Here is a 25,296-nt window from a genome sequence, read left to right as displayed (position 1 = left end):
CTTGGAAACCTCCCTAGGTAGGATCTTTCACCCCTGGATCAGTGATTTCTTTTATACTCACTGTACTTATTCTCCAAAATATGGTTGTAATATATACATGCCCTGGTGATTATAAAATACTTTTCCCAAACATTGACCTCTGCCTTCATGATTCATGACTTCTAATGCATGGAGAGTAGATTTATCCTGGCATGTGCCATAACAGAATATTAAGAAAATTTCCTTTATGGGGCACCTGCCTGGGTGGCTCAGTCAATTAAGCGATCAACTCCGGCTTAGGTCATGATCTCACAGTTGGTGGGTTCAAGCTCCAGGTCGGGCTCTGCACTGACAGCTCAGAGCCAGGAGCCTGCTTCAGATTCTAGGTCTCCCTCTTTCTCTGCCCTTCCCCCGCTCATGCTCGCTCCCCCGCTCATGCTCACTCCCTCACTCTCTCTCAAAAATGAATAAACATTTTTTAAAAAAAAACTTAAAAAATTTTCCTCCTCAATACTTATTAATAAAGGGGCGCCTTGGGTGGCTCAGTCGGTTAAACATCCGACTTCGGCTCACAGTTCGTGGGTTCGAGCGTGAATCTGGCTCTGTGCTGACAACTAGCTCAGAACCTGGAGCCTGTCTTCGGATTCTGTATCTCTCTCTCTCTGATCCTCCCCTGCTCGTGCTGTCTCTCTCTGACTCTCAAAAATAAATAAAAAACATTAAAAAATAAATTTTAAATTACTTGTTAATATAGAGACATAATGTGATTTATAGTTTCCTGTGTCGGTGTTGCAGTCAGTTTATGTCCTGGAAAATGCACTTGTCCTATTGTCACATTTTCGGTTGGGTTTACATAGGGAAAAAATGATCATTTTTTTGAGTGGACATGTATCAGTGTTAATGTGCGTGCACGTGTGTGTGTGTGTGTGTGTGTGTGTATGTGTGTGCATGCCAGCTCATTGTATGGGGTGAATCATCATGAAAAAAGTACAGATCATAACCATCCAGGAGCAGGGTATCAACAGAACTCCCTTAAGGGAATGTGTGTTCCTTCTTACTTGGGAACAACTTCTAAAAATCTCATATCCCCTTCTGCTTTTGTTATGTGAACAGGTGGTTAATACATACACCCCAGGAAAGAAGATTTGGCTTGAAGGTGTGGTGACCACCTCAGCTGGAGGCACAAACAATCTATCAGATTCCTATGCTGCAGGATTCTTGTGAGTAACATACGCAATTTCATTCCCAGAGACTCTGAGGAGAGAAAGTGAAGTGGCTCCTTATTATGCCTATTGGAGGGGGAAGATTCATTTCTTACTGAAAGTTCTTTATCTGTTCCTTGGTTTAAACCCATTCACAAATAGTGATGAGTGACTTCCCTGGATCCTAAGATGTCAGGCACAGGCATCAGAGCAAAGAGAGTAGTAATAGTAGGAGTAGTAGTGACCATATTAGTTATAAGACCTTTATTTAATGTCTGTAGTTCAAAACACAGTGCAGACAACATACAATTTCTCATCCATTTTCCACCATAGTCCTAGGAAATAGGTAAGAGTAAGATTGGAGGAACAAAAAGAGGAGCTAAGAAAAGTGTAGGAGATTAGTGCCATAATAATAATAATAATAAAAATAATAATAATAATTTTAACTATATGTGCCACATGCTTTCTGAAGTGCTCTCTATATATCTAATAATTTAACAACCAGTGATACAGTTACTATTATTTTACAACAACCCAAAGAGATATATGTGAGAGCTTTGATTCCAGCCCAGGCAATCTGCTTCAGAGTCTAGCCTTCTTGCCACTACCTTAGGCCATCTTTCTTTCTGCTTCAAAAGAAGCGGTAGTCATGCAAAGAAACCAGTAGTTTCTCTTCCTGGGAGGATCAGGAAGGGCTTCATGGACAAAGTGGCATTTGGGCAAGACATAGAAAGATTAAAATCTACAGGTGGAGAATGGTGGTGATAGTGGAGGGGAGCTTGCTAGGCAGAAGGAACATAACCAGCAAAGGCACATGGGAGGGGAAATGCTTCTCATGAGGAAAGCCTCAGTAGCTGCAGGGATGTAGTGAGGGTTGAGACGAGGGAGGAGTTTTCCTTCAAGCATGGAAGGCTTTGAAAGCCAGGCAAAGGATATGAAGCCTTGTTCTATACTCTGTGGCTAGCCATTGAAGATTTTGGAGGAAGAGAGAAATATCATCTGACCTGTGTTTTTAAATGTTGGTTCTGAGAATAGTATGCACAAGAGTGGATTTGAAGGCTACTGCAGTTATCTGAACAACAGCTTGACACCAGAAGCATAAGGGGCACTGACTGGCCTGCCAGCCTCATGTGGCAGGGACAAACCCCTCAGGACCAGACTAACCAAGTGCCCTGTTCCTGTCCTATGGCCATGGGTTTTCGTCTGAGCAAGGTCCTCCTAAGAAGTGAGCTCACAAAGCCTCAGCTTTGTGTCTCACTACTAACAGCTGTTCCTAATTATACACATGTAGTTTCCCTCCATTAAGGCTCCTTTTAATACATTTGTAAAAGACAAATCAAGCCAGTCTAGCAGATTATCTTTGCAGATGGAATCCTGGCACATGCAGAGGAAGATAATGAGTCAGTAGAATATATGATGATACCTTAGGTCTTTGATTTTTGTGTTCTCAGCACCTAACGTTGAGTGGCACAGAGCAGTTCAAATGAATGAAATGGAATGAATCAGCATTTGATACAGCTGTTCTGAGAGTCTTCTTTCAATAATATGCTCCCCACCAGGCTTCACCATGAGCCGTGGGGCAAGGGTGAGAGCCAGTGGCAGTTAGTACTGCAGGGAGGGGTCTCTTAGAATCAGCAGAGGAATGGCTTTGGCTCAGCCATCATAGATTCTGCTGCAAGGCCAGCAAGCAGCCCAATTGTAATTGAATGTTTTCCTGAGCATTTTTTCCTTTAGGGAATGATGTGAAATGAGACACCACAGCCTTTCTTGGGGGCAACTAGAATGGAAAGATATCTGAACACAAGCCAAATATCCATAGATCTCTGCAGTCACTTTGCAATAAATCCAGATCAACAGAGTTGTTCAGGGTTAGGTTGTAGTTCAGGTGTCCAGTGTGTGGTTGACACAAATCAAATGAAAACTAGCTCCCTTGGCTCCTGGTTCTCTTACCTTTTATAACCCATTTGCTCTCACCTCCGTTGGCAGTATCCAGCCAAGTGTCCTTTGAGTCTAGTTCTCCAAGGGGCATAAATTGCTTCCTCTGGGGTGGGGAGAAATTAAAGCATTCCAAGAAGCTCCAGAAGGCTAGCAAGATTCCTTGGAAAAAGGCACTTTTCAGGCTTTTTTCAATATACAGCACAACTGAGACCTTGCCAGGACACTTGAGCGTTTATGCATGAAGCAGAATCTGCTGCTGCCAAGTATTCAGGGGTAGTTTCCCCAGTCAGGGCTTTGTAATTCTCTGATGCACTACAGATCTACCCTTGGCATCCTGCTATGTCTCTAGCACCCAGTAGTGTCTGCCACCCAGTAGATATTCAATAAATTTTTGTGGAATGGAAAATAATGGCTGCAGTAGTATCCTTGGTCAGATATACCAGTCATCTTGCCACTTTTCTGTATTTGTGCATGAAAGGGAGATTTGGAACACCATTTGTTTCCCTTCTCAGAGTGCTTATTATTTACAAGAGGAAGAGGAAGACAACTTCAGTACAAACGGTTCCACTCTGAAAAGCACAGGGAAGGAGGGGTTCTGGTTATAGTCCTTTTGAATGCTCCAGACCAGAACGTGCATAGAGGATATGGGTTTGGATAGGAGGATGCATATTCTTCCTTCAGAATTCCTTCAGAAACTGCCCATACAAGCAAAACAACATCAACACAAAGACAACCCAGATTTACTAGTCAACATTCATTTGTTGAGTATATATTCTTTGCAGATCATTGTTATAGGGTCTGTAGAGGTCACAAGTAGAAATTTATACATTTGTATTAATGAATACAGGTATTGACATATCCAGTGCTTTACAAATGACTTACATGGTCACACGAGCATTTTCATATCTATCCTCAATGCTGAGAACAAAGCGTGGCATTTACAGCTGATTAATTAATGTTGTTGAATGAATAACGAATGAATGAACAAATGGAATTTTTTTTTTAATTTTTTTATTTGTTTCTAGGAGAGAGAGAGAGAGACAGTGTGAGCAGGGGAGGGTCAGAGAGAGAGGGAGTCACAGACTGAAACAGGCTCCAGGCTCTGAGCCGGCAGTCAGCACAGAGCCCGACGCGGGGCTTGAACCCACGAACCGCGAGATCATGACCTAAGCGAAAGTCGGACGCTTAACCGACTAAGCCACCCAGGCGCCCCCAAATGGAATATTTTAAATACCAAAATACATTGATATCCAGCTGCTGCTAGATGTGATTATGTGTTAAGTCATCATTTCATTTCTTCATTCAGCAAGCATAGGGATAGAAGGGCAAGTAAGACATACTTGTTTTTGTAGATAAAGAGTTATTAGATATACACCATGTTGTATTTGTGCTACATTGGTGGAAAGAGCACTGACTTAGGAGGCATCAGCCCAGAATTTATGTGATAGTTCTACCCCAAGATATTAATACTGTGTCTCAGTGGCTAAAGGAAAAACCAAATGGAGTTGGTAAATTAATAAAACTAATAAAGGCAAATAGCTTAGCTGTATGATATTCCCAAAGTAATTTCAGTTCTTGGGTCACAGTGTCCCAATCTGAACAACAACAATAACAACAACAACAACAAAAGTTCTATTATATAATTGTTGGATTTTCTTTTTGATTTAAAACTTTTGTTTTTGCATTTTGCTTTGTTTTGTTTTATAACTCTAATTGTCAGTAAATATGTGTTAGTTTTTATGAGAATAAAGTAATTGTCAATGTGAAAAAGATTTGAAAATGTTAATAATATTCATTCATAATATAAAAATTAGCAATGCTCTTAATTCTAGTAAAGGAAAAAGTTTAATTCTACAAGTCACTCGTTTGTTCCATATGGTTTCAAATTAGGGAAATCATAGCTATGCATAATTTGTCCCTAGTATGCTGAATGGTGATTCTCAAAATTCCTCCAATCTAATTTTGTCCAGATCAATGTTAACAGAGTGTGAAGCACCCACAGTATGCTAGGGACTGAGATGAGTGTTTTATGTACAAAGCTAAAAACATTGTGTCTGTTCTCAATGAGCATGTCATAACCAACGGGGAAAGAGCATAGAAGAAAGAAAGAAATTATCATGGGTGGGCAGAGGATATAAATAAGAGTTCTGGGAAGGTACAGAGGAAAAAGGTACAAGGTTTGGAAGGAGATGACACTTGACTTGGAAACGAACAGTTGAGAAGAAATTTGCCAGATGCAGTGAGTTAGAGGAGGAGAGGATGGGAATTCTAAGCAGACATTAAAGCATGTATAAAGACTCCAATGAGTATGTCAAAGCATGCTCATTTGGAGGCAGCCAAGAATAGTTTTATGTGGCTTAGAGCCAGGGAATGAATGGAGTTTTGGTTGAGAGAAGAGGTACAGATAAAGGCTCATATACATGCTCAGAAAAGATTGTGGAATGCTTTATCTTTTATACTGGAAGACTGAAGCTTTCAGACACAGTTATTATACATATATTCTTACAATTAGAAATTTCCCCAAGTTTCAAAATTAGGAATACAGAGAGAAAATTAAATGAATGAGTGAATGAGTAAACAAATTGAATGCATAAGTAATAAACAAAGAGTTTGTAGTGGGTGTTGGAAGAACCAAGAGGGCAATACTTTTGAAGGATAGCATTCTCTGGAAAGTGGGTATTTGGCATAGTGGAATATGTGATAATGTGTGAGCAGTGCAGGTCCTTCATTATGACACATGTAAGGGTAGCATACTTGAATCTCTGCATGGTTAATTATAATGCCAAGGAAAATTATTATTTCATTGACTGTTGACAGTGATATATGAGGGATGCAAATGGCTGAACCCTTCTTGAACCTATAGGTCATACAAGTATGTTAGTTAGAGTCACATGTATGGTGATAGGGTGCAAGCAGAGAGGTCGGAGTGACAGAGAATTTAGTGTGTATGCTCCTGTGATTGTGTGTCTCATGGCCAGGGGGTGGGAGGATGATAATTAGGCTTACAAGTGGTTAGGGTATTCATTTGAGTTTTTTTTTTTTTAAATTTTACTTCTTTACAGGAGTAAGTCATTAGCAACAAAATATTCTATGACCAAGGGCAATTCATTTTCCTCCTTTGGAACTATGCTTCTTTTCCTATAAAATGAAGAGGTTGGATTTGAAAATCCCTAAAATGTCTTCCAGCTATGTACTTACTGCTTAAAATAATCTTCTCCTTTAAAGTATTAGATAAATTTCATGGTGGGGGTTGGTGTATATGCGTGTGTGTTAGCCAATCCCGACAAAGCTTGTAATATGCCGCTTTTAAGATGTATTGATGTAGCATTTTTGTTTCTGCTTTTTAGATGGTTGAACACTTTAGGAATGCTGGCAAATCAGGGCATTGACGTTGTGATACGACATTCGTTTTTTGACCATGGATACAATCATCTTGTGGACCAGAATTTCAACCCATTACCAGTAAGTGTGAAATAAAGATTCCCAACTCCCTTCCCATGTGATTCAATTGTTTTGACTATGCCTTGTTCCATAATGGGAGAATTTTTCTCCTCCCTCTGTTACCTGTTAATTTCATAAGTTGGACAAAAGCATTCATGTCTTTGTTCTCGACCCATTTCACAGACATTTGGCTTCACTACACATATCTGTATATACACACCAGTGTACATATTCATATATGCATATATACACTTATATATGTGTATGCATTTTGATATATTTATATATTTATTTACTACCATTATTTTTTTTTTAATTTTTTTTTTTTGTTTTATTTATTTCTAGGAGAGAGAAACAGCATGAGCAGGGGAGGGTCAGAGAGAGAGGGAGGCACAGAATCTGAAACAGGCTCCAGTCTCTGAGCTGGCAGTCAGCACAGAGCCCAACGCGGGGCTCGAACCGACGAACCGCGAGATCATGACCTAAGCGAAAGTCGGACGCTTAACCGACTAAGCCACCCAGGCGCCCCTTACTACCATTATTTTAACAAACCTTGTTCAGTTGAGATTCCACATCTACTTGTGGCCTGTTTGAACTCTGCTTGAGAGTGAATTTTTCCAGATTGTTTTCTTTTAATGCTAATAGGAGACATTAGTTAACGTCAGATGCAACATGTTGAAAGCAGATGGGAGCGTGTTGGCCATGATCAGATGCAGTATGAACCCATCTCTTGGGGAGTGGCTACAGTGCACTTATAGTTAGGTGTTTATCCCTGTGTGGATTTGCCCAGGACACTAGCTTCTCTGGGAAGGGAAGGCTAAAGAAGAATGGCAGGAGCAGAGAGCTTAGTTTGGTGGGTGCCTGTTTTCACCAATCAGAGAGACCCCACTTAGTCCAGAAAGCTGCACTCATCAGGAATATTATGTGGATTATCCTTTTCACAGACATCGTGGTCACAGAGAAAGGTCAGACTTCTCTCAATAGCTCACAGACTATGAGCACTGGGATTCTGCACTGGGCACTGGGGAGGAGATCCAGTCGCACCTCCTATAACAGAGGAACTGAGGGGCACCTGGGTGGCTAAATCAGTTAAGTGGCTGACTTTGGCTCAGGTCATGATCTCATGGGTTTGTGAGTTTGAGCCCCGGGTTGGGCTCAGTGCTGACAGCTCAGAGCCTGGAGCCTGATTTGGATTCAATGTCTCCCTCTCTCCCTTCCCCTCCCTGCTTTGTTCTCTCTCTCTCTCTCTCAAAAATAAATAAATGAAAAACATTTTTTTTAAAAAACCAGAGGAACTGATAGTCCAGGGAGGAGGAGGGGAAGGGATATGTAGAGCCAGCTCTAGAACCCATCCCTGCACTCTAGTCCAGTGCTTTTCCTGCAGAATTACTGCTGCCCTTGGGTCTGCACTAAGCAAACTCAAGTGGAACCAGTGAGTGTTCCTGCCATTTACTTCCCTCTGCCTATTTCCACCTGGTATTCCTCCCACTCTCATCCCTGCCCTGAGCCAGGAGGCCTCCGAACCCAGAACAGAGACCAGTGTGGCACCCAATAGTACCATTTCCATGTCTCCAAAAAATCCCTCTACGTTAGAATACTGAGTAATGATTATATCACTGATTGTACATAACTCAAGTTAAACCGCAAGTATTAAAACTGACTAGCATAGTCGCTTTTGTTCACAGGCAGGAATGCCTCTTTCAAAGTGTGTGTAGTTGACAGAAGTGGGAGGGACACACTAATGTACAGTGCAGAGGTAATTTTCAGTTTGTTTATTTGGGCTCATAAACTTGTAGAGATAAAACAAAATAATAATGGAAAAGTCTCTATGAGGTGTCAGCATTAAACAAATATAATGCCACACAAAACTAAATATTTATTGACCATCAGGCACTGGGGAGGGAGAGGATAAATAATAAATAGATGAATAAACAAATAATAGAGTACTATGACAAGAACTTAGTACGGGCTCTTTTGGAGTGCACATATAGGAAGGCTTCTCTGAGAAGGTGACATTTAAGCCAAGAGCCCAATGACAAGGAACCAGCCATGTGGATTTTGTAGAGGAACTTTCAGGCAGGGGAAGGGGCTAGCACAAAGTCTCCAAAGCAGGAATGGTCTAGGAATGTTTGAGGAAGCACAAGGACACCAGAATGATGGGGGCCTGACAGAGAAGGGGGAGACTGGTTGGACGTGAGGCCACATAGATCACATAGGGCTTTGCCAGCTAACAGATGTTGGACTTTATTGTACATAGTATGAAAAGCCAGAGGAAGGTTTTATGCAGGAAAACAATACAATCTAGCTTATATTTTTAAAAGATGACTCTGGTATAATTAATGCATCAGCTGTTATAGTTGTAATAATAATGTACAGACCACTTTCATATATGGCACCTCAATAATGCTCCGTATACCGTGTCCTCCCTCTTCTCTGTCCTCCCTTCTTGCCTTTCTCCCCTCCCTCCCTCACTCAAATTTCATTCACTCCTCCTGATCATGTGCTACACGCTGATCATTATTCCTGGCAGAAGGCCTCTTTGATGAACCGAACAGACAAGGTTCCTGAACTCTTGGAGATTATAAGCTAGTGAAGCATAGTGAGAAATGGAAAATAAATAAACATGTAAACAAGATAATTGCACTTGGTCATAATTGCTCTGAAGAGAGACTGGTGAGAGAAAAATAACTATTTATACTTATTTTGCTGAAGAGAAAGTAGGGCTCTGTAAAGCTATTAAGTGGCTTGTCCAAGGTTGGACAAGTACAAGGAGCTGAGTATCTCAGAGTTTTACAGTTAGTTCTATATCTGATTGTCTTCTCTCTTCTTTGAGGTACTCTTTGGTGTCTGTCCTGTGGTCTGAGGCCAATATTTGCTTCAGGTGGGTCTGGAGATGGAAATGGGTATCTTAAGGAACTGGAGAGAAGAAAACCCTAGACCAGAAAAAGATGGTCTTTGAGTGACTGACTTGATTTCCAGGGTTGGACAAATCTGGATTCCATATCAGCTGACTGTGTGTAGGTTAAAGGAGCAAGTCCTCATGGCTTTGGTTCTCCCCAGATGAGAGTTGCTACAGATGGCTTCCTTTATAAGTGCAGCACAGGAGACCTCGCTTGATAGGTGGTGGCATCAGAGCTCTCACGAGTTCATGGGAAGGTAAAGTAAGTCCCACCGATTCAGCACAATGGCTCAAGTGAGCTGGGCCGTTGTATTCCTAAAAACACTACACTCTGATAAAGAAACTGTATGTTAAAGCACTTACGGTAGCAGGCTTTCTTTTTATCTTTCTTAGTGCTAATCTTTTTATCTGCACCTTATAAGTAGAGAACTTGATAGCCAGGAGAACTTGACCCTGGAAAGAATTTCCTAGGCTAGACCAGGGCACCAGTCAGACCTTGCCAGCAGGCCCTGGAATGGGTAATGGAGACAGACCTGGGAGTCGTACTGGTTGCCACTTCAGAGAGTTGTGCAGTTGATGACCAAACATTGCCAATAAAAACTTGTGGATTTTATATTGTGATTAAATCTTCAGGAGAATTTGTTGAGAGCTTAGGGGATTCATGAGTTGTGTTTTGGTTGTCTTCCAGAAAAATCAGTATTTTCCATTCCAGTTTCTTCAAACCCAGCTCAGCACATTTAAGGAAAAGACCTTTTTAGCAAATACTGTTTTGATTTTGTTTCTGTTTTGTTGTTGCTCTTAGATAAACTTAGAAAAAGTAAGGATCTTGGCCTAATGGCTGCTTAGCTCATATCACATATTATGCCTCCACGTGCCCAGTCAGCTTTGATCCCAGCTTGTAGGATTCTAGCAGCTCTGACAAAGCCATTCCAATAGTGCCGTTTCAGTCTAAGGTAAGAGGAAGAGGAGGGTGGCCCTTTAAAAAAAAAAAAAAAAACTTGTCTTCAGAAAAGATCATTTCCAGCTATATCCTATGTTCTTTATGGTTGTTCCTCTAGAAAAGTGCCAACACTCCTACTGTTGGAGATTTTCCCTCTCCTGGGAAGAGGAGAACATTTAGTTCAGCAGTGCTTCGTCACCGACTCCCACCCTTTTCCCCTGACCCTCCTGCCATTGGGAAAGAGAGAACGTGTGAGTCTCCACAGCCAGCCAGCCAGTCAGGGGCTCCCTTGGGAGTAAGTGATGTTTGTGCAGAAGAGATCTGCACATTTGGTGGACATAGTCCAGACCCCACCAGCCGTGGGCATTTCTCCTAAGAGAGGGTTTTGGAATTTAGCTTATGCTTTTTTTAAGAGCTTGATTTACAGAGCTTCCAGGGAAGGGAATGGTGAATTACTAGTCAACATCTTTTTAACTCCCACGCCAGCCGAACAAATATAATTCAATTCAAAAAACATTGACACTTCAAACGTGTCTGGCTCTGTGCTAGGTATTCTGGGGACACAGAGATAAATAAGATATGGTTCCCTCATCTACAGAGCTAACAATCTGGCATGTGTTTGTGTTTGGGGGATTGTAGTTTAGTCTTCTAGAATAAAACAGAAAGCTAGTTCACACAGGACTGTGTTTTCTCTATTGGGCATAGTGCTGGTGATAATTATATTTGCTGTCACCTTTTTTGCCAACTGTCACTGCTGAATAATAATATTCAATTCACCTGGATGCACATTTATTGAGCACTTACTGTGTACATTGTTCTAGAATATAGTCAGTGGTCATAGCCTGGAGTACTACTCACTAGTTTACGGTGGGATTGAGCCTATGGCTCTGGTTCCCACAGCAAGCCTTCAGGTTTCATTTGGTTACCGGAAGGATATTCTGAATCTTAATGGTACCTGCCTAACTCTGCTGGTTAGCTTATCACAGGGATGAGATCCTAAGTGCTTCATCCTTGTTTCCCTTGGACATGTTAGTGCCCTTTATATGCTGCACAGCTGCAATACAGACACAGGATCTGCTTCAGTCTGTCCTGCTCCTGAGAAAGAATGTCCAGTTACAAATGCATGTTTCACCGATGCTGATTTAATGCACAATTTCTTCTTGTAAGAACACCACCACTTACATAGGAGGCCTCATGCAGAACAGCAGGAGCCTGGGACTATGACGGGATTCGTGGGTACTGTTCTTAACACTGCCATTAATTATATGTGTATCTTTGGTACCAGTTTTTTCATCACTCAAATTGTGATAAAAATGTCTTCTCTATCTGCCTCCAAAAGGTACTGTTATGATCCTTGAGAAAAGTAGATGGAAAATAGGATTCTGGGGATTTCATATATATTTATATACAGAGAAAATTACTGGAATCTCTTCAAACGTCTAAAAGTGGTTTTCTTTGGGTGGTGGGACTATAGACAGTTTTAGTTTTCTTCTTTGTGGGTTTCTTTTATATGTAAAATTGCTGTAGTCAGCATTATTGCTTTTTTAATCTGAAATAAAAGGCTTTTAAAATTTTTTTTAAATTTTTATTAAAATTTTTTTAACATTTATTCATTTTTGAGAGAAAGAAAGACAGAGTGTGAGCAAGGGAGGTACAGAGAGAGAGGGAGACACAGAATCCAAAGCAGACTCCAGGCCCTGAGCTGTCAGCACAGAACCTGATATGGGGCTTGAACCCATGAGCTGTGAGATCGTGACCTGAGCTGAAGTCTGACACTTAACCAACTGAGCCACCCAGGCGCCCCTTTTTAATTTTTATTTTAAGAGAGAGAAATCACGTGAAGGGGGGAGAGGCGCAGAGAGAGAGAACCTTTTTTTTTTAATGTTTATTTGTTTTGTGAGAGAGTGTGCAAACAGGGGAAGAGCAGAGAGGAGGACAGAGGATCTAAAGTAGCCTCCACGCTAACAGCAGCAAGCCTGATGTGGGGCTCGGACTCATGAACCATGAGATCATGACCTGAGCTAAAGCCAAAAACACTCACTGAGCCACCCAGGTGCCTTGAGAGAGAGAGAATCTTAAGCAGGCTCCACACTCAGTGCAGAGCTCGATGTGGGGCTCGATCCTATGACTCTGGGATCATGACCTGAACTGAAATCAAGAGTCAGATGCTCAGCTGACTGAGCCACTGAGACACCCCTAAAGGCTATTTTTTTTATTTTTACTATTAAAAAAATTGTTAACATTTAGTTATTTTTGAGAAAGAGAGAGAGAGACAGAGTGCAATCAAGGGAGGGGCAGAGAGAGAGAGGGAGACACAGAATCCGAAGCAGGCTCCAGGCTCCCAACCTGTCAGCATAAAGCCTGATGTGGGGCTCAAACTCACCAAACATGAGATCATGACCTGAGTTGAAGTTGGCACTTAACTGAGCCACCCAGGTGCCCCAAGGTTATTTTTAAAAGAAAAAAATAGAGTGTTTTGAAAGAATTAAATCTTTAAATAATTAAGCAAATATTATCCCAAACTAATTAATTTATTATTCATGATTCATTTATTCATAAACACTATTACACTTATGCTGTATGCTAGATGCAATGCTGGGCCCTGCGGACCCTGTCCCAGCCATCAAGGAGCTTGCAGGAACTGTGGCATAAGTACTTTAGCAGGACAGAAGATGAACAGAAGCCAGCGTGGGTGGAGGGCAGGAGTGGGACATCAAGGAAGGCTTTCTGGAGGAGACAATGCCTGAGCTGGATCTTGAAGGAGAAGGATAAGTTAGCCACAGGAAGAAGAGTTTGGGGTCTGGGGAGGATCTTCCGAGCAGAGGCAATAGCACGTGCAAAGTGACAAAGCATCAATCCATCATGGCAGATGGATTATGAAAAATTTCTTAAGAAAGCATTTCCCATTGCTCTCCAGTGGCCACACAGGGTGTGTGAAAATTAAGGAATTTCAAAGCTACAGATCTGGAGGTGGTGGGGCGGGGGAGGTACAAAACTTAGCCAAACCAGCCTATGACCTGTTTCTTGGTGTAGCTTCCTTTCTTTTTCTTTTCTTTCCCGTGGGAGCCATCAGGAAGATGAAAGAAGCAGAGGGTACCTGTTTAGGGGTAGCTGTGATGTGAAACCCAATCCTCTCATTAAAGGCCCTGACAAAGACTTCTCCATGAGCTGCCTTTCTTTGTGGGGCTCTGCAGCCGCTGAGAGAAGGGCTTCCATGGCTGTGCCATCAATCACTGGGACCCAGGCTGGCTCATGTCTGTGGCCATAGTTCCCGGGCTGCATGCCCAGTGGGCGTGACTTGCTTCTTTCCTCCTCTGTGCCTCTACACCCTGACCTCTCAGTTCAGAGCTTTGCCTGTCCCATCAGACCAGGCTGGCAGCTCTTCTGCCTCTTATGCTTTCAGTAGAAGCCCCTCTGATTTTGAACTTCCAGTCCTCATCCTTTGCTTAGTTCTAAACCAGAGTGATGCACATGGGACGTGAGCAACACACCCCAGCACTTACACCGGCTCACCCTGACGGAGGCTGCCTTGGGTGGGAGAAAGAGATCTGCATGTGACATCAGAAGATGCGGGCACGGTGTGCAGCACCACAGTGTTCCAGCTGCTGGAGTCTTGGTTTCCAGCTCAGGAATAGGGGCCTGACTATTCTGAGGTTGGAAGTGGGGAGTATTTGAAAGTAGCACTTAAGACTATTGGCTTGGGAATCACGTTGACCTGAGTTTCAAACCCAGCTCCACCATTTACTAGCTTAGTAACCTCAAGAAACATCAATTTCCCCTCATAAAATGGAGGCAACAGTAGTGTCTATCTCACAGCATTGCTGGAGAGGACGGGACAAGACAATGCATGTGTATATTTTACCACATAGTAAGTACTCAATAAATGTTAGCTGCTATTATTATTTATAAAGTCGCATTATAAGTGTAAAATTCTGTAAGTCATAGTAATAATTATCATTAATGACACAACTTAGCCATGGCAAGATAGTATTCATTTGACTATTTGTACAGGTAGTCTGGAAATCAACTCAAGTAATAATAACTATCATATGAAAAGTAGATATTTTTGCAAAAATTAAATTACAAGGAAACTAGAAAAACACAAAAAGAAAGCTGTGCTTCTTGCCCTTGAGAGGATTGACTGCAAATGGTTAAAGATAAACTAAAAATTACAACTTATTTTCCTCCCGAGAAGACGCTGCCAACCTTTCCCAGTGAAGGCAATGAAGGCAGTAAACCACACTGCAGTACCAACTCTAACACCTTCATTTGGTATTTATAAATGGCCCAATAAGCCCTGGAAACCATGATATGTCACATCAAAGTGCTAATGACAGCACATTATGTGAATCACTGAGAAGCAACAATTGAAAATCTCTCTCTGCCATCAACCATTTATATTGCTCCCAGATTGCAGTTCTGAGGGATTTCAGCTACGGGAAGGCATGCAGCAACCTAAATAAATTAGGGAGAAGAAGCAATTACAGCCGCACAGCACTTGAGCTCAGGAGCGGGATGCCATCCTCTGAGCGGCCTTTACATGATGGAGGAGCAAGGCGAGCTCCGGAAATGAGAGTAGCCGCCCCTCACCTAACCTCATCAGTTCACCTAAAACACTAGGAAGGACGTTGTCTAAAAATAATCTGACAAGGAAGAGAGGAATGGAGGGAGGGGGGAAGAGAAAAGAAAGGAGAGAAAAAAATAGAATGCTCTTTTGTGGGTTGGAAAGATCGTTTATGAGCGCCACAGTATGACAAACTTAAGGTTATTTCTTAAGCATTCTGTTGCAAACCTACAGGCACAATGAGGTCTGGTTATGACATTTAGGAACCAACAGGCAGGACTCTGATAGAACTAACCTGAGAGCCAAAGAGAATACATTATGTTCTTTCTAACTCAATTGTGTTTTTGTTGTTGTGTAAACAAAAGCCTAAGTCTTTTAAAATAGAAATAGAACAAATGCACATGACTTTTGTTTTTAATACTTATTGAAATATACTACCCTGTAAATTTTTAAAAATCTATCAGTCATTAGCTATCTCACTTTCAACTATTATCAATCTCTGATTTGGTTTTAAGCATTGAAAGGACTGAATAGAACACATCATTCTAACTTTAAACTTGAGCAGACCCATCTTCTAGTCCAGAATTCACTGTTTTCATCCTGATGTCAAAATCCTTATAACCTCTCTTTCATTAGAATGGTGATTCTCAAGCCTATGCACATTACAGTCTCCTAGGGGGCTTTTAAAAAATACCTATACGGGGTGCCTGGGTGGCTCAGTCGGTTAAGTGTCCAACTTTGGCTCAGGTCATGATCTCACAGTTTGTGGGTTCGAGCCCTGCATCGGGCTCTGTGCTGACAGCTCAGAGCCTGGAGCCTGCTTCAGATTCTGTCTCTCTCTCTCCCTCTCAGAAATAAATAAAAAACATTAAAAAAAATACCTATGCTTAGGCACCATCCCTAGGGATTCTGATTCAGTTGGTCTGTAAAGGATACCAGGTGTTGGTATTTTTTAAAGCTCCCCAAGTGGTTCTAATGTGTAGCCAGATTTGAGAATCACTGGGTTTGAGGTTTCCATTTACCCCGATTAAATAGAAATTACCTTTCCCCTTTTCTCTACTCTTTTGTACTTAACTTTTGCTTCACCTATCAAGACATTAACACAATTTTAATACTGTCTATCATTAATTCATCTGATAAATATTTATTGACTATTATTTGCCAGACACTGTTCTAGTTCCTGAGAAAATAGAGGTGAAGGAGAAAGACAAGACCCCTACCCATGTTGGAGATTGCAGTCTAGTAGTAGAGGCTAAAACATATAAACTAACAAATAATTAATTACAAAATTCAGCATGGTGTATAGGAAGCAAGCAGCATGCTCACTTGAAGAATAATGAGGAGAGAGGATATAGAAAATGTGGTTGAGGAAGTCTCAAGGAGGAGGCAGCTGGCCATTGGGGGAGCTGGTGAGGAGCACAGCATTCTCAGAGGGAGTAGAATCTGCAAAGGCTGTTGAGAGGAGAGACTCGGTGGTACGTCAGAGGTCACAAAGTGCCTCTAAAGGCCGCCCTGAGGCCTGGTCCATGGACAGCCAGGTGCAGAAACAGCCAGTGAACTTCCTGGTTCAATATATCTCAGGCTCTCCCTATACCCAGTTCCTACTCCACACTTGGCAAACCATCTTGCTTCCACTCTCTGTGAGAATCATGGTGGTGCATGCTGCTGCCTGCCCCACATAGGGGGGACCCTCGTTTGAGCCTCATGCCTACTGTATTTCTCTGCCACCGACCACCCATCTCACATGCAGCCCCAGTCACCTCGCAGCAGGCTTTGAAACAAGAATGACAGAATAATGATACTTGTGGAAGCTGGCAGTGAACATTTGGAAGTTCATCATGCTATTCTATTTTGGTGTATGTTTAAAATTTTCAGTGATAATTTTTAAATGTCCTTATGCTTAGGGTGTTGTAACATACACTAATGCAAAGCACTGTTTTAGTTGCTCTGGGACATAAGCAATAAAGGTCCTGTTCTTTCTCTCCATGTTTACAATCTGTTTGAAGAGATAACATGTAGAACCTTGGAGAGATAGCTGATAGTTGATGTATGTGAAGGTCTGTCTTGTTCACTCAGTATCTCCAGAGCCAGACCTCTGGGTAGGAGACATTAGTACTGGCTGGAGAAAAAGGGGTAGAAGGGAGAATTGGGGAAGTCTTGTGCAACATGTCAGGAGTGGACATTTGTAATATTCCCAAAGAATCCTTGGTCCTAAGAAAGCTCCTTGTCCTGTGGTGCTGAGACAACAGAAGGGAAGGAGTGTCTTAGGATAGAAGGAAGAACAGGAGTTCCAGATCCGATATCAGGTTCTGCCACCAACTCATTCATCCTGGGGCACCGGGAACTCTGGGTCCATCTCAAATGTGGGTGTTGAATGTGACCATCTGAGGTCCCCCTTTAGCTCTGATATTTTCTGATTCGTCTTCAAGATTTCCATACCAGTATCTTCAGACAGACCTCCCAGCTGAATTTATGTTAATAGAACCTTTAAAATAAAATTAAACAGCACTATTTCACTTTTAAATCATTCAGGAAGGGATCCCTCTTTTCTTAAGGCTCTGGTAGCCCTGTTAGAGCAGTTATCACTTTCTTTTGTTATTAGAGTTGTTTGGGTACATTGAATTTCCTCTCTCTGACTGTCAGCTCCTTGAAAACAGAATCCACCTCTCCCACTTTTATATCCCCTATAATTCCCGCTCAGAGGCAGTCCTTACTGAACTCTAAAGATGCTTAGTGACTGGGACCCCAGGGGCTGCAGTGTGCTGCTCCGTGATGGAAATATGGGAGACGGGTGTTTCCTGTCAGGTGTTGTGTGCACACTGGGAGACAGTAGAGCTTGGTGCTTAAGAGATGGGGCTCTGGAGTCAGACAGATCTGGATGTGAATCCCAGCTCTACTGTCTACTTCCTGCATCACATTTCACAGATTCCTCATCTTCCATCATCTGTATGATGGGGATACTAATGGTCTGTGCCTCATGGGCTTATAATAGTGCCTGACACTTAGTAAATACATAATAATGTGAACATTATTATTTATTCTAAATATATGAAAATTACTCCTTGGAATTGGATCAAGTTACTACATCTTTGTAAATATAGGGATATGTGGGAAACGGCCATCCCCAAAAGTAGGTACTACTTACAAATTATAAGTAACTTGAAAAATTTTAGTTACAGTTATGTTAGTTGGCACATGTAGATTGTTTTAGAATCTTCAAAATCCTTTAAAACAGAATTTCATATTCCATAAACCTGTATAATAATAGTTTTCTTCTGTGGCTTCTTTGACTTTATTCTTTAAGGTCCACTATAAGTTTCCACAGCTTATTTCCATCTATTAATTCATATGACCTTTCCAACTTCCTGATAAGGCAGGTAGCAGAGATATGCCCATCCTGTTTGGCAGAGAAGAAAAATGAGGCCCAGAGAGGTCCAGCAACTTACCCAAGGGAACACAGCAAGATAGAGCCAGTGGTTTTGAGTTCTGTGACTCTTCACTACTACTTCATTTTATTTCTGTGGTTCTGCCACAGCTTTGTTAGGTCAAGAATTCCAGTTAACTCTATCTGCTAGCAGCCAAGGCAGATAGAAGTGGCAATGAGGAAGCAGAAAAGCTGACTTAAAGGTAAAATAAAATGATCCAGGAGATAAAAACCTGGGACTTAACAGTGGCTGACTCTTGAAGATATGCATTTTTACTGAATAATGAAATAAAAAAAAGAAAGTGACAAATTTTCAATTTCATGCAGCAGCAGGTTAATTTCACTGACTATATTGAATGTATTAAAAGAGTAATATAGGGCACCTGGGTGGCTCAGTCCGTTAAGCATCTGGCTTTGTCTCCCATCATGATCTCGTGATTCGTGAGTTCAAGCCCTGCACTGGGCTCTGTGCTTACAGCTCAGAGCCTGGAGCCTACTTCTGATTCTATGTGTGTGTGTCTCTCTCTGCCCCTCCCCTGCTCATGCTCTGCCTCTCTCTCTCTCCCTCTCTGTCTCTCTGTCTCTGTCTCTCTCCCTCTCTCTCTCTTCCTCAAAAATAAATAAATATTAAAAAAAGAAATAACAATATAGAGGGTCTATCTCTCTTAAGGCAGTTACCATTTTCCCCATTATTATAGATGTATATGTCTACTTGCTTGATAGTGGGACCACTTTAGAACCTTTAAAACCCTAGAACCATGAGCAGTGCAGGAGCTGGACCATCCTCTAATTTTAGCCATCTGATGATGGATAGCAGATCTAGATCCAGAAGTCAAGCAAATTGTTTGGGAGAGCCACGTTGGGGCATTTGTGTTCTTCTTCTTCTTCTTTTTAATGTTCATGTATTTATTTTGAGACACAGAAAGAGCATGAGCAGGGGAGGGGCAAAGAGAATCGCAAGCAGGCTCCATACCATCAGCACAGAGCATGACATGGGGCTTGATCCCATGAACTGTGAGATCATGACCTGAGCCAAAAGTGCTTAACCAACTGAGTCACCCAGGCACCCCTAATTTGTGTTCTTGAGGAAGATTCCAGGATGGCGCTGAAAAGATTATTAATGCCCCTTCATTAATCTTAACTCCTGGGAAATTCTGCAAACATGTATTGGAGCCTTTGCCATGAATACAAATTGATTCAGACCCTTGCCTTCAGGCCAAATGCAATAGGAAAGAAGGTGTTGGTGATATCCGTGACAGCATACCAAGTGCCATCAATCCCTGCAGTAGATTCAGATATGGTTACAATGTCTGGAACATCTGGGGCTGTGGGAGTAACAACTGAATTCAATTGGTGATTATCTGCCATAAATCTCCAGGTCCCATTCCTCTGGACACACAGGGCTGTAGTATTGAGATATTACATCTCTTATTATCCATGCTACCTTTTAGACGACCTTCATCAAGGTTGTGATTTCCCTTTCTCCTCCTGGGACCACTCAAGATGGAATCAGTAGGTGGGTTGGGGAATGATTTACATGTCCTACTACATGTGAATATTCCCACTGCATGTCCCACTACTTCTCTACATGTGACTCTCCTCAGTCAGGACAATCCCCTATGGACATTATGAGCATTCACAGTACAAGCATGTAAAACATCAATGCCAATATATATTCAGTAGGGAATGTATGTTGGAAGCCACAACAACAGGACATTGAATTGGTCCCACGAGCCTTACCCACAAGGTCACTTTAGATTTATTTTCCCTACTGGGAACTTTGCCCAAATCTTATTAGCTGAATTCAAGAACCCTCCTCCCCAACAAAATGGATAGGATAGTGACTTGGGAACTTGTATCTAATAGAGCCATGAGAGTTTGAGTTCCTTCCTCCCTGAAGTTTCTCACATACTTGAATGTATGCATATGGCTTTCAGTCCCCATGGAGACAAGGAGACCTCAGTCCCACCTCTAGTCATTTTTCTTCTTAAAACAGCTTGAGTTGGGATAGAAGGGAAGGGAAGAATTGGGGCACTGAGGGAGAGAATAGCTCCCTGCCAGTAAGCAAAGCTTTGCATTTATATTAATTCAAGGTTTTTTTTTTTTAAACAGCTTTTTTGAGATAAAATTCATATACCATATAATACTCTTTATAAGTATACAGTTCAGTGGTTTTTGATGTATTCATGGAGTAGCGCAACCATCACTACTATCTGTTTTTGAATATTACCTGAAAAAGAAACCCCATACTTATTAGCAGTCACCCCCCCATTCTTTACCCCCAGTCCCTGGCAATGATGACTCTACTTTCTATCTCTATAGATTTGCCTATTCTAGATATTTCATGTAAATGGAATCACACAACATAAGGTTTTTTGTGACTAGCTACTTTCACTTAGCATAATGTTTTCAAAGTTTATCCATATTGTAATATGTATCAATATCTCATTCTCTTGTATTGCTGAATAATATTTCACTGTGTGGATAGACCACATTTTATTTATCTATTTACCAGTTGATAGACGTTAGAGCTGTTTCTACTTTTGGCTATTGTGAAAAATACCGCTATTGAGTGTTAGTGTACATGTTTTTATGTGGCATATGTTTTCATTTCTCTTAGGCATTTATCATATATCATGGAGTGGAATTGATGAATCATGCATTAACTTTTTGAGGAATTTACAAACTGTTTTCCAAAGTTACTTCACCATTTTTTATTTCCACCAGCAGTGTATGATGGTTCTAGTTTCTCCATATTCTTGTCAGCACTTATTATTGTCTGTTTTTTTATTAGAGAACACTGACTTAGGAGAATCCTATTAGATGCAAAGAGGTATATCATGGTTTTGATTTGCATTTCCTTAATGACTTATGATGTTGAGCATCTTTTCATGTGCTTAGTGGCCATTTATGACTTTTCTTTGGAGATATGTCTATACAAAAGAGGGGGGTATTTGTCTGTGGTCACCTTGACCCACTTAGTTGGTGTGTAAGTAGCTATATTAGCTACTCTTTATCAGAAGACATAAACTTTGCAATGTAGCACACTCACCGAGAACATGCAGCAGTAATTGAGGCTGGTGGCCAACTGTGTCTCCCAATAATCTACTTCTTGACTTTACATGTTCTCAGCTGAACTCAAATTTACACTTGAATGTGCCACTCTATCAGCCACTCTGATTAATCTGATTGACAGAGGCTGAGACCAAATTTGTTCCATTTGTCTCATGTAGTATGATGATTGATATTATATATCAAGTTCACTAGGCCATGTTATACAATAGTAAAACATTATTCTAGATTTTTCAGTAAAGGTACTTTTTAGACGAGATAACATTTAAATCAGTAGACATTGAGTGAAGTATATTATCTTCCATAATGTGGGTGGACCTCATCCAATCAGTTGAAGGCTTTAATAGAACCGCAACTGACGTCCTCTGAGCAAGAAAGAATTCTGCCAGCAGACTGCCTTCAGACTCTAATTTCAACATAGCTCTTCCCTGGGTCTTCAGCCTGCTGGCCTACCCTACAGATTTTGGACTTGCCAGATTCCACAATCATGTGAGCCAATTACTTAACATCAAGCTTTTAGATAGAAAGATAGACATTCTATTGGTTATTGGTTATTGGTTCTGTTTCTCTAGAAAACCCTAAAATATATAGCATTTAATTAAAGTTGCTATCAGCAAGACCTTTATAAAATAATGACAAAGGGCACCTGGGTGGCTCAGTTAAGTTTCTGACTTCAGCTTAGGTCATGATCTCAAGGTTCATGAGTTTGAACCCTACATCGGGCTCTGTGCTGACAGCTTAGATCCTAGAGCCTGCTTCAGATTCTGAGTCTCCATCTCTCTCTGCACACACCCCCCCCCCACTTGTGTGTTCTCTCTCTCATTAAAAAATTTTTTTAATAAAGAAAATAATGAGAATATTGTGTTGTAATTCACCTGTTCATCTCTTTCTTCTCCTCTCCCGTGATAGGGAGAAATATTTGAGTTGAAAGAGACTGTGAAATGTTGGGTGCACAGACTATTTTAGTAATCTCTGTCTTCCTCAAACATAATTGTCACTCAATAAAAGTTTGTTGAATGAGAGAGGGATTGCATGTGTGAGTGCATGATTGGAATTCTTCTGTCACCCATAGTTGCCTTCCTCAACATCTCCATCCAGCAAAAAAGCACAGCTATCTTTCAAGGTCCATCTCACAGATCAACTCTCAAAGCTTTTCTTTAATTCTTCTAAGTGAATGTTTTCTCTCCTTCTCCTAAACCTCCTTAACATTTTTATCTGTATCCCTTTATGCATTTAGTAGGCATGCTATTATCTACAAATGCTTATAGTCTTTTGCAAATTTGTCATATTTCTCTTCCTAAAATATAAATTTCTTGAGAGTATACTGATCCTTCTACCTCCTATAGCATCCAGTACACCACCAGTACCTAATAAACACTCAAAAATTGTCTGCTGAATTGGGTTGTCCCAAACCAGAGTAGGGACTCACTGGTGCAAACGTGCTAATTATCCACAGCTGGTCTTGAAGGTGTTTCTGATTATTACTTAGCAGTTCAGCTTCCCTTTAGGAAACACGGCCTTTTTGCTAATGATCATTTTAACTACCACACATCTCAGTAATGACTAGTTGCCTCTAAAATGAGCCAATAACTAGATGTTTATAGAGAGCATATATGTGAAAGACCTGTGCATAGAATACACGAAAGGTTCAGAGACCCAGTACATGGGTGCTGAATTGTTCCAGAAATCCTAGTTCATACACTTCATTATCATTTTCATCTTCTGAGTTACCGTGAAGTGAGAGCCTACTGTATGAGAGGAATGAGGTCATTTCATACCATGTTTCTTAATCCTTAAAACAACTGGAAATACTATCTTTAAATTACTGTTGATGAAATAGGGGTCACAGACTTTTAGTAATTTACCCAGAGATCACTCACAGCCCATCTAATTTTCATATTTTTCTCATCTCTAACCCCTTTGGAATCTATCTCAGGAACGTGTCTCAAAGCTAAGCCATCCACTGTTGTTAGTCTCTGTCATCATTTGGCACATCTTTAACTCTTATCTGGATCATCAGGGTGGCCTCCTCGTGTTTCTCCTGCCTGTAGTTTCTCCTACTTCCAGGATGTCTTCCACAGTTATCAGTCAGAGTCATGGTCATGTCATCCACTTTCTCCAAAAACATTTGTTGAATCCTTATTGCCTACATAATGCTGTGAATTCCTAAGCATGGCCATCAAGGCTGCCCATAATTTAGACTTGCCCTACTTTTAAAGTCCTGCTTCCAACCAATTACTCCTAGATTGCATGTCTGCCATTGGAATCACTTACTCATGATTACCTTCAGCGCATACCCCACACTGTGCTTCAGAGCCCCTCTCCACTGCCACCCTCGCTGATGTCCCCAATAGAAATCTCTTACTCTACTTCTCTTATAGCACTTTGATTACATTACACATGGTTCTCACTATACAATGCTATCTATCATAGTTATAAATATATAGGTCAGTCTCTCCTTTTAGACACTGAGCCAAACTGAAGGCAAAGAATATTATGAATTTTTGTGCCTGGCATGTAATAGGTACATAAGGAAAGATTATTAAATTGGCTGAATTACATTGAAAAGAGCTTGAATTTGGGGTGAATAAGTGATTAGAAGCCATGCCCCACTCTGAAGCATATTTACAGCTGCTGCCTAAGAGACACTGATTATAAATTCTTTAATCATTCTCTATACTGTAAGACACCAACCATTCAGACAGCTATGTATCAACTACAGTATGAACAGAATGGCATCTTAGATATATTCTGGGTTCTTTCAACTCTGAGAAGCACCTCGAAGTGGTGGTTCCATACCAACTCAAATCCTCGAGAGAGGATTTGAAGGGTGAAAGAGAGGTAGCTTGCCAAATGAAATGCCTTATAAACACCGATTTAATGACTTACATATAAATTAATCATAAACATGTGGATTAAATTTCCCCAGAAAAGGCATGTTTTGGCTCTCTGTAGACCACAAATGATTGAAAAATGATTGGAGATATTTCCTGAGCCCAAAGACGAAGAAGGAGCAGGTCTATACTTCTTTAACTGCAAATATTAGTGCAATAGATAAATTATCCAGGGGGTCTGGGGAAGTTGGAAATATGGACAGGAAATAAGAAAATGAGACTCAGCTTGGAAGTATGCTCCAGGTACATCTGGGGCAAAATAATCAGAAACAGAGAGATCTTGTTTGAGTGAGAACCCAATAAAGTTATGGAGACTAGATATTCAGGGTGATTTCTAGTTGGTGGCTCATGTGATACAAAGCAGGTCATTCTTATTCCTGAGGATGCAATAGTCTTGGACTATGAAATATGAGATGGTACTCATTGCCAGAGAATGTAAACAAAGCCTTTGCTTTTGGTAATATCAAGATTTACTGGTGGAAAAAAGGTTTGGCTAAAATTAAACTATAACTTTTGCAGATAACTCAAGGAAATAAGTAACCAAAGTCAAGACTATGGTCTTTGAGCATACAGTCCAGAGGCAAGATGGAGTCTGAGATCCAAAGCAAAAGAAATTGAAGCTGAAGTTCCTTCCCTAGGAAAGGACACAATCTTTGTGTGAAGCCATAAATGCATTTTGGACCATTCATCCACAGTAGACCTTCCTAGAGGCATTTATTCTTCCCTGACATTTTATTTACTTTTTTTAATTAATGTTTATTAATTTTTAAGAGAGAGAGAGAGAGAGAGAGAGACTGCACATGCGTGGGAGGGACATATAGGGAGGAATCCAAAGCCGGCTCTGCGCTGACAGCAGAGAGTCGGTGATGTGAGGCTCAAACTCAGGAACCGTGAGATCATGACCTGGGCCTAAGTCAGACTCTTAACTGACTGACCTTGCCTT

At 41.1% G+C, this 25,296-nt stretch overlaps 1 protein-coding gene across 1 annotated transcript in view; it reads left to right on the top strand.

Moving 5' to 3' along the window:
- LOC120223178 (inactive heparanase-2) overlaps positions 1 to 25,296 on the top strand; it is a gene marked incomplete at its 5' end in the record, with an annotated part of 160,844 nt that overhangs the window by 19,937 nt on the left and 115,611 nt on the right. The window contains 2 exons of the mRNA XM_039221205.1: positions 1,093 to 1,199; positions 6,467 to 6,581. Coding sequence (XP_039077136.1) covers positions 1,093 to 1,199; positions 6,467 to 6,581 — 222 coding nt within the window. The remainder of the gene's footprint in view (positions 1 to 1,092; positions 1,200 to 6,466; positions 6,582 to 25,296) is intronic.

Source organism: Hyaena hyaena, unplaced genomic scaffold (assembly GCF_003009895.1).
Source record: "Hyaena hyaena isolate Hyena2069 unplaced genomic scaffold, ASM300989v1 scaffold_964, whole genome shotgun sequence".
Taxonomy (NCBI): Eukaryota; Metazoa; Chordata; class Mammalia; order Carnivora; family Hyaenidae; genus Hyaena; species Hyaena hyaena.
The sequence above is the reverse complement of the archived record's forward strand: the minus strand, read 5'-3'. Positions and strand labels throughout refer to the sequence as shown.